This window comes from Octopus bimaculoides, chromosome 4 (assembly GCF_001194135.2).
Source record: "Octopus bimaculoides isolate UCB-OBI-ISO-001 chromosome 4, ASM119413v2, whole genome shotgun sequence".
In the NCBI taxonomy this organism is placed as follows: Eukaryota; Metazoa; Mollusca; class Cephalopoda; order Octopoda; family Octopodidae; genus Octopus; species Octopus bimaculoides.
The window spans coordinates 1323665-1335967 of record NC_068984.1 but is presented as its reverse complement, the minus strand read 5'-3'; the positions used below and the strand labels follow the sequence as shown (position 1 = coordinate 1335967).

Genomic DNA, 12303 nt, shown 5'->3' with positions numbered 1-12303 from the left:
ATATATATATATATATATATATATATATATATATATATATATATGTGTGTGTATATTTTATTTATTTTACAGAGATTTAAGTGAAGATGAAGAATTTGTTCAAGAACTGCGAAATAGTGTACGGTTTTTTGCTGCTGTTCTCTTAAGACGAGCACAAAAGGTAAGTTTTTTTTATAAGGTAAAAATAAAACAATATTTCACTGAAAAAATCCCCAAATCTTAGAAACTGAAGAGGTTTGAGAATTATATTGTTTGATGTGTTGTTGTGTAAGTTTGGTCAAATATATTGAAACAATGATTGATTGTTTTGTTGGTTTGTGTCTGTCTCTTCTGATCATGAACACCTGTCATCATTCCAGCTTTCTCAATCTACTCTTTTATTCATTCACAATGTATCTAGGACTACACTATCTTTTGTGTTTTTTATTTTATTAACATAGTATCATAGGTGATCTGTGTGGCTATAGAAGGAAGAAAACCCAGTTTGTCACCCAAAGATTCCAAGTTCCATCCTTACTAAAGGTGACGTATAATAGCAGAAGGACACCCAGGAGTCACTTCTCAGGTGGGCCTGGCTCCCTAAGAATATTGAGAACTAACAAGGAGTTCTTTCCCTAGGGATTTCTCCTGCTCTCACTCACTCTGTACCAAGTTTCTGCTCACTAAAGAGATATTTGACTGTTGTTTGTAGCACATGTAGCTACAAAATGGCTTACAATTTTTTTGTGTTATTATAAGAGGTAAAAGTATTAACTCCTCTGATGATGTTAATCTAATACAATAACGTGAACATCATCATCATCATCATCAGTAGCAGTAGGACTGACATAATCATTCTCACCATTTGGGTTTTAAGGTTTACAAATGTAACATCTTAGATTTGTATTCTGCCATTTTTAGGGCTCAACTCTTCTGATGTGAACCTGCCTGAGATTGTCTTCTATTTTTCTGACACAAACTTTTGTTTTAAAGAGATCTACATTAAAACCTTCCAACAATGTCTGAGAGATGACAAATGGTTGGGTTGATCGCAAATGTGTATAAGAAGTGAAGGGGGGGGGGCAGGTTTAGTACCTGGCAGGAGTGAGAAGCAACAGAATGGCATCTTCCCTAATTTGTTCCAATTTCAAGACAGATGTTGCTAATTAAAAGCTAACCCTTGTGTTAATCAGTTCCAAATTCTATATTATTTTTATTTATTGATTCTATGTAAATCGTATGCTGTCGTTATTTCTATGTTCCAGATTGATATTCCAGAACTGATAACCAGCAAACTAAGCGAGGCAGGTCTTGCGCATCTGGATTCCTATTTACAGACAAAGAAAAGAGGTAAATGGCATCTTTCTAACTTAAAACTTCCAAAGCCAATCCCTGTCCAGTATTTATGCTCCGAACACCCTGGCTATTATTACTGTTATCCCAGGTAGGAGTTAAACCCTTTAGCATTCAGATTATTCTGTCTAATGTGGGGCTTATTTAATTCCATTGTTTTTAGTTAATCATGGATTATCTTGTAGTAGCTTTGAGATTTTGATGATGCGATTTTGATGATCTTCAGAACAACTTTGTAGGGTAAGTGTGAAAAGCCAGATCTGCCTGGTTAGAAAAAAAGCAGAATATTTCAGCTGGATATGGTCGGGTTAAATGCTGTATGGTTAAATTGCAGTTGACAGTGGAGCCCTGGTTTGAGAGTTTTGGGCATGTGGAACGACCCCTGGTTTGAGAGTTTTGGGCATGTGGAACGACCCCTGGTTTGAGAGTTTCGGACATGTGGAATAACCCCTGGTTTGAGAGTTTTGGGCGTGTGGAATGACCCCTTAACCACTATTGATACCAAGTCTACTCTGATCTGGAATAGTAACACTGGTCAGGGTCTCAGCTATGGGTCAACTAGGGTGGGTGATGGAAGAAACTCTGAACATGGACTCTCACTGCTTTGAGAATGGAAAAGGCTTGGGAAGTCTGCCCTGACAGCCCATCGAGGAGTGGAGTCCATTCAGGCTGTTTGGCAGCCCCTCTTTGACACTCTTCCAGCAAACCCAGGGTAGGTGGAGCTCTGCAGCCCTTTAAAGCAATTAACCTCCAGAGAAGGCTACTCCAATGTAAAACCTACAGCTTGCTGGTCACCCTACCTGTTTTAGTCCCCTGAGCCATTGGGGTCAGAATTCCAAGTCTAAAGTGTGGGATTGGAGTAATCCATGGACTCAGTTTCACTTTAAAACTATTTGTTGCAGGCAACAAGAATATTTGCCTCAAGGGCATCAGAGCCTGTCATTCAAGTATTGGTGTACACAGACACTTGGGGCTTTAGAAGTTGCCCCCGCACACCCCCAGTGCTTATTGCTCCTGTGACCCAGCAAAAAATATACACACACACACACACACACGCACACGCACACGCGCACACACACACACACACACAGAGTATTGGGTGTGATGTACAGAATTGAATATTGAGAAGGAAAGGCGTCAGAATTTTGGGAAAAAATCCCTTTATTTCTCCGTAATTGTTAGCGCTTTCGTTTCTCTCTAGAACTTGTCAAATACAATTTTATACAATATGTTTCTCTTCACCCCACCTGGGTCAATAAAATGAATTTGCAATGAAATCCTAGTGTTCATAAATTTGACAGCCAGACTCTCCAAAATTTCTTGTCTAAATTAGAAATCAATAGGAAATCTTCTTTATTGTACTTTTTTTTTTTTATATTTTCAGTTCCCATTGGAACTGACTTACAGCATGCTACCTTGAACTATCTTGGACCATCACTACATGTTGCTATGCAAAGTCGGAAAATGGAATTGGAATATCTGCGCCGTCTCACTGAGAGTTTGTTTCCTTTTATTATTCAACCATACGCTTTACATTCACCGTAAGTTTACAGCTTTTCTATTATGTCCTTCATCATCATCGTTTAACGTCCACTTTCCATGCTGGCATGGGTTGGACAGTTTGACTGAGGACTGGTGAGCCAGATAGCTGCACCAGACTCAATCTGATCTGGCAGAGTTTCTATAGCTGGATGCCCTTCCTAATGCCAACCACTCTGAGAGTGTAGTGGGTGATTTTATGTGTCACCGGCATGGGGGCCAGTCAGCAACCCTGGCGACGATCAGGCTCGTATGGTGCTTTTAGCGCTCCACTAGCACAGGCCAGAGGAGCTGGTATCGACCATGATCGGATAGTGCATTTTACGTGCCACCGGCACGGAAGCCAGTCAAAGTGGCATATATATAAATATGTGTGTGTGTGTGTGTATATATATATATATATATATATATATATATATATATTCACTAAACAGTCCCCAGTCAAATCGTCCAACCCATGCTAGCATGGAAAGCAGACGTTAAACGATGATAATGATGATATATATATATATGTGTGTGTGTGTATCATTTAATGTACACTGTATTAAAATAAGAGTTCCTTATAATTTCTTGCCATTGAGGCATGTGGTTAAGGAGACTCCTATAATGTGCCTTGAGCCTGATGATTGCTTGGAGACAGAAGGCATATTATAAAGACCTGCCTAGACCCATGTCTTCAATGCAAGAACCTATTTGTAGCTCACATCTATAGAGTGTTACATTAAATGACATTTCTCACTGAATGGTGTATGAATTCAAGGCAGGTTGCCCTTGGGAGCTCCTCTATGCTGATGTCCTTGTTCTAATAGCTGAATCACTACCAGAACTAGAGAAGAAGTTTCAGGTGTGAAAACAAGGTCTGGAATCAAAAGGCCTTAGAGTCAATCTAGCAAAAACCAAAGTCTTGGTAAGTAGGAAAGTGGACAAATCACAAATCCCTTCAGGTAGATGGCCCTGCTTGATATGTAGAAAATGTGTAGGTAGAAACTCCATAAGATGTGCCCGGCGTAAGCTACGGACACATAAGAGGTGCAGCAATATGAGAGGAAGGTTAACAGGGGAGATAGATTTTGTTTGTGGAAGGTGCACAAATACAGTAAACACTAAAAATGTATGGAAGATAGTCCATCAAATGCCATTGGAGAAAACTAGATGTTGTTAATAGCTTCCGTTACAGGTGACCAAGTCTGTAGCAGGGATGGATTCTCTGAGAATGTAGCTGCTAGAATAAGAGTAGCTTGGGCGAAGTTCAGATAGCTCCTTCCTCTGTTGGTAATCGAGGGCTTTTCTCTCAGAAAGAAAGGCAGATTGTGTGATGCTCATAATGTCTTATTTCCTGTTGTCTGTCTGTCTGTCACTTCTTCTGCAATTGTTTAACCAAACTCCATTTCCCATCCACAGAAGCACATGTACCTTGGTGCGGGAAGTTATTTCTGGTTCTTTACTTCAAGTTGGTATGGACGTTCTTGCTGATCCAGTAAGTCTCTGCTTTAAATAGATTTTTTTTCTACAAATAATTCCAATACAGTTCTATATTTAAGAGATAAGAAATTATTTACATTATTTACAATTGACAGATATTTGTCCTCATCTTGTTTGTTGTTAACACAATGTTTCGACTGATATACCCTCCAGCCTTCATCGGGTGTCTTGGGTGAAATTTCGAACCTGGGTTCTCATTCCTAAGGTATTTTTTAATATTATTATTATTCAGGTCACTGCCGGGGCATATGGCATAGTGGTTAAGAACACAGGCTACTAACCCCAAGATTCCAAGTTCGATTCCAGGCAGTGGCTTGAATAATAATAATAATAATAATAATAATAATAATAATGATAATAATGATGATAATAACATTGAAAAATACCTTAGGAATGAGAACCCAGGTTCGAAATTTCCCCAAGACACCTGATGAAGGCTGGAGGGTATATCAGCCGAAACGTTATGTTAACAACAAACAAGATGAGGACAAATATCTGTCAAATGTAAATAATTCCAATTTGTCTGGTTTCTACTAATTGGAAAGATTTCTGATGTAGCAACATCTCTAAAAATAATTCCATGTGAAAAATTTAATTTTCAACTCAATGTAAAAAAATTCATTCCCTTCTTGTTGTCACCATGATTACCATATTGGTTTTTCCGAAAATATTCCTCAACTGATTTAAAAAGAGGACAAAGCAATTGGATTGGTGACCTTTTTCACACCAGTGTTTGTGTCTGCTTCATAAATGATTTAATTTTGTTTTTTGTTTTCATGTGCAGCATTTATCATTTGAGTGGTTGGCCTAACACACTGCCCAGTTCAACACCACCATCACACCCAACACCATCACCTGGTCCTTGGATGGTTGACCTAACACACCACCACCTGTGTGTGAGTGGGAATAATGTTCGCTTGTAAGGGAATGTGGTAGTGATTGGTAGTTGATGCAGTGAAGGAAAGATGGATGGGAAGAAAAGAGGAAGAGGCTGTGTTATAGCATGAGGCAGCTTGAGATTGCTCGGTTGTAAGCTTTTGAAGCTGATGCTTGGGTTCTTTATTACTTATATCATTCCTGTTGATATTAATCTGTAGATTTTCATGTTGCTCTACCACCATGAATCATCTTTAGCTGAGTCCAGTCTATTAGAACCATTTAGATCTGATCTCTAACCTGAGGGTAAGCCACAAGTTGTGGTTGATCCCTGTCTTTCTCTACCAATCTCTGAGATTCTCTTAGATACTCTTCTGCCACTCACCATCGTCATTTGATGCCCATTTTCCAATTTCACAGGAGCTGGCGAATCAGGGGAAGGTGTCAAATTTCAACGTCTGCTTTGGCATCATTTCTCTGGCTGGATGTCCTTCCTAATTCCAATCACTTTACAGAATGTATTGGATACTTTTTACATGGCATCCCTACTAGTGCGGTCACCAAGTAACTTGCAGGACAAGATGTTTCTACTAAATGTGGGGTAATATTGAGGGAGGTGGCTTAATGCCCCATGCTGAGCGGTTACAGTATGATAAAGTGACAAGAACAGGTGTCTTGCTGTGGGGGAGAAACCCACAGTAGACATGCATACTGTGATGGGTATGGTTTGTTACATGGGAAAGAATTATAAAGTGCTGATGGTAAGTAGCAATAACCAGTAAAATATTTATATTTCTTAACATTGCACTGTAATGTTATTGTCATTGATTTTATTTTTCAGGACAATGTGAACAATCTGATATTGATTTTCCTGGACAATACCCCAGTAAGTAGATTCTCTCTATTCTAGACATTATGGTTGCAGAGTAGAAAATCCAGCTCCAAAAAAAGCCTCATGATAGCAAAGGAGAATGGGCACCAGCCAAACCAAAGGTTGGGGCGGGCTGCACCTACCTACCTCAAAAAGGAAGGTGCAAACCCTCATCCTGGTTGCGCAAGCATGACCTGCCTTATGATGGCCGAAAGCCTGAGGAGAAGCTTGGGGTGAGGTTGGGAAGTTGGAATGTGGGTAGTCTGGGTAGAAGGGGAACTGAGGTGAGTGAGGAAGTGGAGGGTGGATGTGTGCTGTGTGCAGGAGCCAGTATGCAAGATTTATGGAGGTCAAGGGAAGAAGGTACAAGTTGTGGTGGTCAGGAAATAGTAAGGGGACTGGAGGTGTGGGAGTTTTGGTGAAGGAAGAAATCTGTGAGAATGTGGTGGAGGTGAGGAGAAAGAGTGACAGTGATGACAGTAGTGTTAGCATTTGAAGTGGTGAGGGTGATTTGTGGGTTAGGGTCTGCAAAGTGGAAGAGGGACCACTGAGAAAGAGTGGTTCTTTGATGAAATGGTGAATGAGTGGGACTTACATGAGATAAATGAATTGGTTTTGGGCATGGGTGATTTTAATGGACATGTTGGGAAATGGATCCAGGGCTTTGAGGGTGTGCATGGGGGAAATGGAATTGAGGAGAGAAATGTGGAAGGAAGGATGCTGTTGGAGTTTTGTGATGAGAAAGAGTTGTGTGTGGTGAACACGGGGTTTAGGAAAACAGAGAAAAAGAAGGTGACTTTCAGTGCAGGAGGGAATGAGACAGATTGATTTCATGTTGGTTGGCAGGAAAAACAGTAAGTAGCTGATAGATGTGAAGACAAAACCAGGGTGAGTTGCAGCACAGGTTTGGTGGTTGCTGACTTGGATAAGAGGAAGGTTCAAAAGTGTGTGAGAAAGGGAATGGCTGAGAGGAGAAAGGTGTGGAAACTGAAGGAAGAAGAAACAAGAGCAGGGTTTGAGGAATGAGTTGGGGAGATGGTAAGCATTGATGCACCGGATTTGTGGAAGTCTTTTAAAGAAGGGATACTATAGGCAATTGATGAAGTGTGTGGAAGGACGAAAGGTAGGAGAGATCAAGGAGGTACGTGGTGGTGGAACGAGGAGGTGAGAGATGCAATAGCAAGGAAGAAGGAGGCAACGAAGGAAATGAAAACAGGAAGGGCAGCTGGTCCATCAGAAGTAAGTGTGGAAATATCTGCAAGTGGGAAGATAGGGATTGTTGTGATGATGGAGCTCTGCCAGGGTGTGCTGGACGGAAGAGGAATGCCAGATGATTGGGCACTAAGTGGGGTGGTAGCGATCTTCAAGGGGAAGGGGGATGTGATGAGTTGTGGGGTGTATAGGGGAGTGAAGTTATTGGAGCATGCAATAGTAGAAAAGGTGTTGGAGAGGAGAATTTGGAAGGGGGTGGATGTGGACAAGATACAATTTGGTTTTATGCCAGGAATGGGGGACAATAGATGCAGTGTTCCTTGTAAGGAAATTGCAAGAGGAAGACTGAGATAAGGAGTTGACCTGGAGAAGGCATTTGATAGGGTTCCAAGGAAGAGATAATTGAGTGGGCATTGAGGAAGAGAGGTGTAATAGGGGTAATAGTGAGGGCAGTGATGAGTTTGTATGAGGGGGGTAAAGACCAGAGTTAGAGTTAGATCAGAGGTGTCGGAGGAGTTTGCGGTGAAAGTTGGTGTGCATCAGGGATCTGTGTTGTCACCGCTGTTGTTGTTTGCAATAGTGGTTGATGTGGTGACGGAGAGTGCAAGAGAGGGATTGATAATGGAGATACTGTATGCAGAAGACCTTGTTCTGATGAGTGAGACAATGGAGGGAATGAGGGAGACGTTTTGGAAATGGAAGGAGGCATTTTAAAGCAAGGGTTTCAAGGTAAACCTCGGAAAGACAAAGGTGATGGTGAGTGGGGTGGAAGGAGAAGTGTTAGTGGATCCGTGTGGTGTGTGTGGGAGGAGGGTAATGGCAAATGTGAAAAATGGATTCATGGTGGATGTACAAAAATGAAGGTGACTCCAAGACTGGCAAGAGTTTGTTTGTGGAAGATGTGAGAAAGGAGCTGGAGGGCTGGCAGAACCAGTGGAAACGTTGTGTGACGAGGTGGAAATGGTGAGAGGGTGGATGTAAGTAGTGAATGTGAAGCAGCTGTGACAGCAAGAACGAGACTTTGCTGGGTGAAGTTCAGGGAACGTGGAGCATTATTATCTAGGAAAAGGTTCTCATTGAAGAGGAAAGGAAAGGTCTATAGGAGTTGTGTGAGAACTGCAATGCTGTATGGGAGTGAAACATGGTGTCTGAGAGAGAGAGAGAGAGATGGCAATTTTGAGAAGGACCGAGAGAGAGCAATGGTGAGAGAAATGTGTGGGGTGAAGCTGTTTGATAAGAGGAGGACTTGATGGGGATGCTGGGGTTGGAGGAATCGGTGGAACAGTTGGCAATGGCGAATGGAGTGCAGTGGTATGGGCATGGGTTGAGGAGGGATGAGGAGCATGTTCCGAGGTGGGTGCTCGAGTTTGAGGTGAATGGACAGCAAAAGCGAGGTAGACTGAGGAAAATGTGGAGGGGACAGGTGGAGGAGGAGATTGGGAGGGTTGGTTTGAAAAAGGAGGATGCCCAAATGCTATGGCATTGTGGTAGATCCAGCCACCCTCGTTAACGGGGTCAAAACTTGGATTTAAAACACTAGATGAAGAAGAAGAAGAAGAAGAAAAAAGGAGATGATGGGTAAAAGAGAGGACAGAAGCAGAGGGGAAAATAGCATCAGGACAGGACAGAAATAATCTAATCGTTTGTAAGTGTGTGGCCATCTCTGGGTATGTGATGTAGATTTAAAATTGTTTAAAACCATTGAGTTATGTCCCTTCTCTTTACTTTTGCTTCTCTCTCTCTCTCTCTCAATGTGAATCACTCCCTGTTCACTGCTGAGTTGCTTCAGGACATAGAACTGGAGAAACAATTCATCAACTTGCATTATGTAAACAAATAAAAATCAAGAGAAATTTATGTAAAATTAAAAAGTTCTAAATGTTAAAATTTTATTTAAATATAAAAAAATTAGGCTACTAATTTTCTATGCTTCTTCTTCTTATACTCCAAATTTAATAAATAATGAAGTGAATTGTTTGTCTTGTAAAATAAACAGTTTAAACAAAAAAGGAAAAAATTCAGCTGGTTTTTTACATTGACGACCCTGCTGGTGCTGGTGCCACATAAAAGGCACCCTTTGTACACTGTAAAGTGGTTGGCATTAGGAAAAGCATTCAGCTGTAGAAACGATGCCATAACAGACAATAGAGCCTGGTACAGCTGCCAACATTGCTAGCTCTGGTCAAACTGTCCAGTCCAGGCCAGTATGGAAAATGGAGAGTTTGACCGGAGCTGGCAATGGACATTAAATACTGATGAATTTCCAGAGGGCTGATAAATCAAAGAAGACGTATATGATTTGTCCTGGGTTATATATCAGACCTTAACAGCACCATCCAAGTACTGTCCTGTACTTGGCCAGCAGGCCATGGCAGGGCCAAAACCTTTTTAAAAAGACTTCTATAACTCATCACTTTTGGCTCATTGAAATTAAATTACCCTCCAAAGGTATCTTTTTCAATCAAACAATCTGCTACAAGTTCTGCAGATCTTTAATCAAGTATATGTAGCAAAATCTGCAAGTGCTGAAGTCCAGGAACAGGAATTATTAGAAAAATTAGGGATTGCGCTCCTGAAATCTAAAGTTATGAGGAGAAGGCTTTTATTAAATTGTGAGAAAGAAAGAAATGTTGATATGATTTGATAAGTTTTAATAGTTTTTCTAACTTTAACTGATTGAATGTTATCAAATATAAAAGTGACATAAATCATTATTAACCCTTTTGATAGCAACCTACCCAGGACCACCCCTACTTTCAAGGATACAAGCATCCTGTTTTAAAGTAATCTAAATTAAAAGCTTCCATCAAAATTTCATGTTACTTTATGTTCTAAACCCCATCTTAATACTGATAGTTATTTTACCAAATTCCTTATTTTAAAAATCACTTGCAATAAAGGCAGTGGATTCCAACAGAATATATGAAAGGGTTAAAACAATGAAATATATTTTTTTACTTATCATTTCAGCCTCCCATAGTTACAAAACCTCCAACAGAAAAGGTTCCATTTTTAACAGACTTGGCTGATGTTCAAGTTAAGAACACATCAGTAAGTATTGTTTTGGTTTCAATATTTTTTCAAAACTTAAGCATCTACCATTTTCCCCAAAGTTTCACTGCAACAATGACTATGGAATGGTTGCAAATTATAATTTAAGAAGTTTGATTGTTCTCTCTTCTACATATAATGATTAATTACAAAAAATATAATCGGTAGATTCTTTCTGGGACACCCTGTACAGTAAACCTACAATATTTCACATATTTCTTTCTCCTCTTTTGCAGTGTTTACATCTTGAACTCGCTGACATCATGTCTCAAACTGAACTCTTGTATACTTTTATGCAATTTATGAAGTCTGAAGCTGCTGTTAGTGTTTTGCAATTCTGCTTGGCTTGTGGTAAGCATCTCTCTCTCTCTCTCTCTTTCTCTCTCTCTTTCTCTCTCTCTCTCTCTTTCTCTCTCTCTCTCTCTCTCTCTCTTTCTCTCTCTCTCTCTCTCTCTCTCTTATGTAAAATGGTAGGCATTAGGAAGGATATTCTGCATAGACTTGTGCCAAAACAGACAATTGGAGCCTGCATAGAAAATGGACAGTAAATAATAATGATGATGATGCTATGTATCCTCATTTAATATCCATGTTCCATGCTGACATGGGTTGGAGGGTTGGAGAGGCTCAGATTGGTCCAAGAACTGCATTGTGTTTTGGTTTGGCCTAATTTCTACAGCTGGATGTCCTTCCTAACATCAACCACTTTACTGTATGTACTGGGTCCTTTTTTCATGCCACTGGTTGCCATGCAGCTCACAAGACTATGGCAACCTCCTCCATTACTCCCTATCCTTCCTATCTCTGCCGCTTCTATTCTCTCCTATTTCATTGCTGCCTCTCTTCCATTACTCTGCCTCCTATCAATCTTCTAGCTCGCCACCTGTTTCTCTCACTTTCATTACTCCTCATCCTATCATTGTCCTTCTTCCATTACTCTCTACCTTACCACCCTCTTCTCCTCACCACTCCCCACCCATCTTTCATCCTTGGTTCTCTTTCTCAATCATGTTACTTTGATTGAATGGGTATAATATAAGTTGGTTAGGATTGTTTAGAGACAAAACAACCCCTCTAGTGCTGGTGCTATGCCAAAATCATTCAGTAGACACTACAAAAGGCTTCCATCTCTAGAAACCGTGCTGGAACTAGAAATATATGAGTAAGACATGTTTAGAAGAGCAGTGACTCCAAATAACAACTGTGTTGGACTGTGCTGACCTGTCCAACACATGCCTGCATGGAAAAGTGGATGATGAGAATGATGTTGTTGATGTATTTAATTGAACAATCTCGAGGTTTATAATATCGATAGCGTTATTGAAAGCATTGACTAACTTTATGCTTTTGTATTTGTTTCAGCTGATTTCAGTGGTCATATTCTGAATCCAGATCTCACGGACGAAGAACTGAAGGAGCTGCACAACACTGCAAAGGATCTTTACCAAAGTTACTGTGCCCCTTATGCAGTGGACAAAATCCTATTTGCTGATGATGTTGTAACAGAACTAAAGAGCAGTAAGTATAACTTTCAAGTAAGAGGTTTCTTATTCAAACTGTTTAGATATTGAAGATGATTCGACAGAAACTCTCCCAGTCCGAGGGAGAAACTAGAAATGGTTGGTTCTAAGTGATTCAAAGACCCATTAATACCTGCCTAAATTTAAGTTTTTCCTTTGTGGTTTTCTTAAATCTGGTTACCTATCTCTTTAATATCTTATTCTTGTTTTTTTTGGATTTACTATATATCATCATCATCATCATCATCGTTTAACGTCCGCTTTCCATGCTAGCATGGGTTGGACGATTTGACTGAGGACTGGTGAAACCGGATGGCAACACCAGTCTCCAGTCTAATTTGGCAGAGTTTCTACAGCTGGATGCCCTTCCTAACGCCAACCACTCAGAGAGTGTAGTGGGTGCTTTTACGTGTCACCCGC

At 40.4% G+C, this 12303-nt stretch overlaps 1 protein-coding gene across 4 annotated transcripts in view; it reads left to right on the top strand.

The window, feature by feature from the left end:
* LOC106869038 (sorting nexin-14) overlaps positions 1-12303 on the top strand; it is a 147039-nt gene that overhangs the window by 18682 nt on the left and 116054 nt on the right. For all 4 annotated transcript variants that reach the window (XM_052966848.1, XM_052966847.1, XM_052966846.1 and 1 more), the window contains exons 7-14: positions 73-160; positions 1245-1329; positions 2717-2873; positions 4273-4348; positions 6071-6115; positions 10283-10363; positions 10600-10714; positions 11726-11881. In XM_052966848.1, coding sequence (XP_052822808.1) covers positions 73-160; positions 1245-1329; positions 2717-2873; positions 4273-4348; positions 6071-6115; positions 10283-10363; positions 10600-10714; positions 11726-11881 — 803 coding nt within the window. The remainder of the gene's footprint in view (positions 1-72; positions 161-1244; positions 1330-2716; positions 2874-4272; positions 4349-6070; positions 6116-10282; positions 10364-10599; positions 10715-11725; positions 11882-12303) is intronic.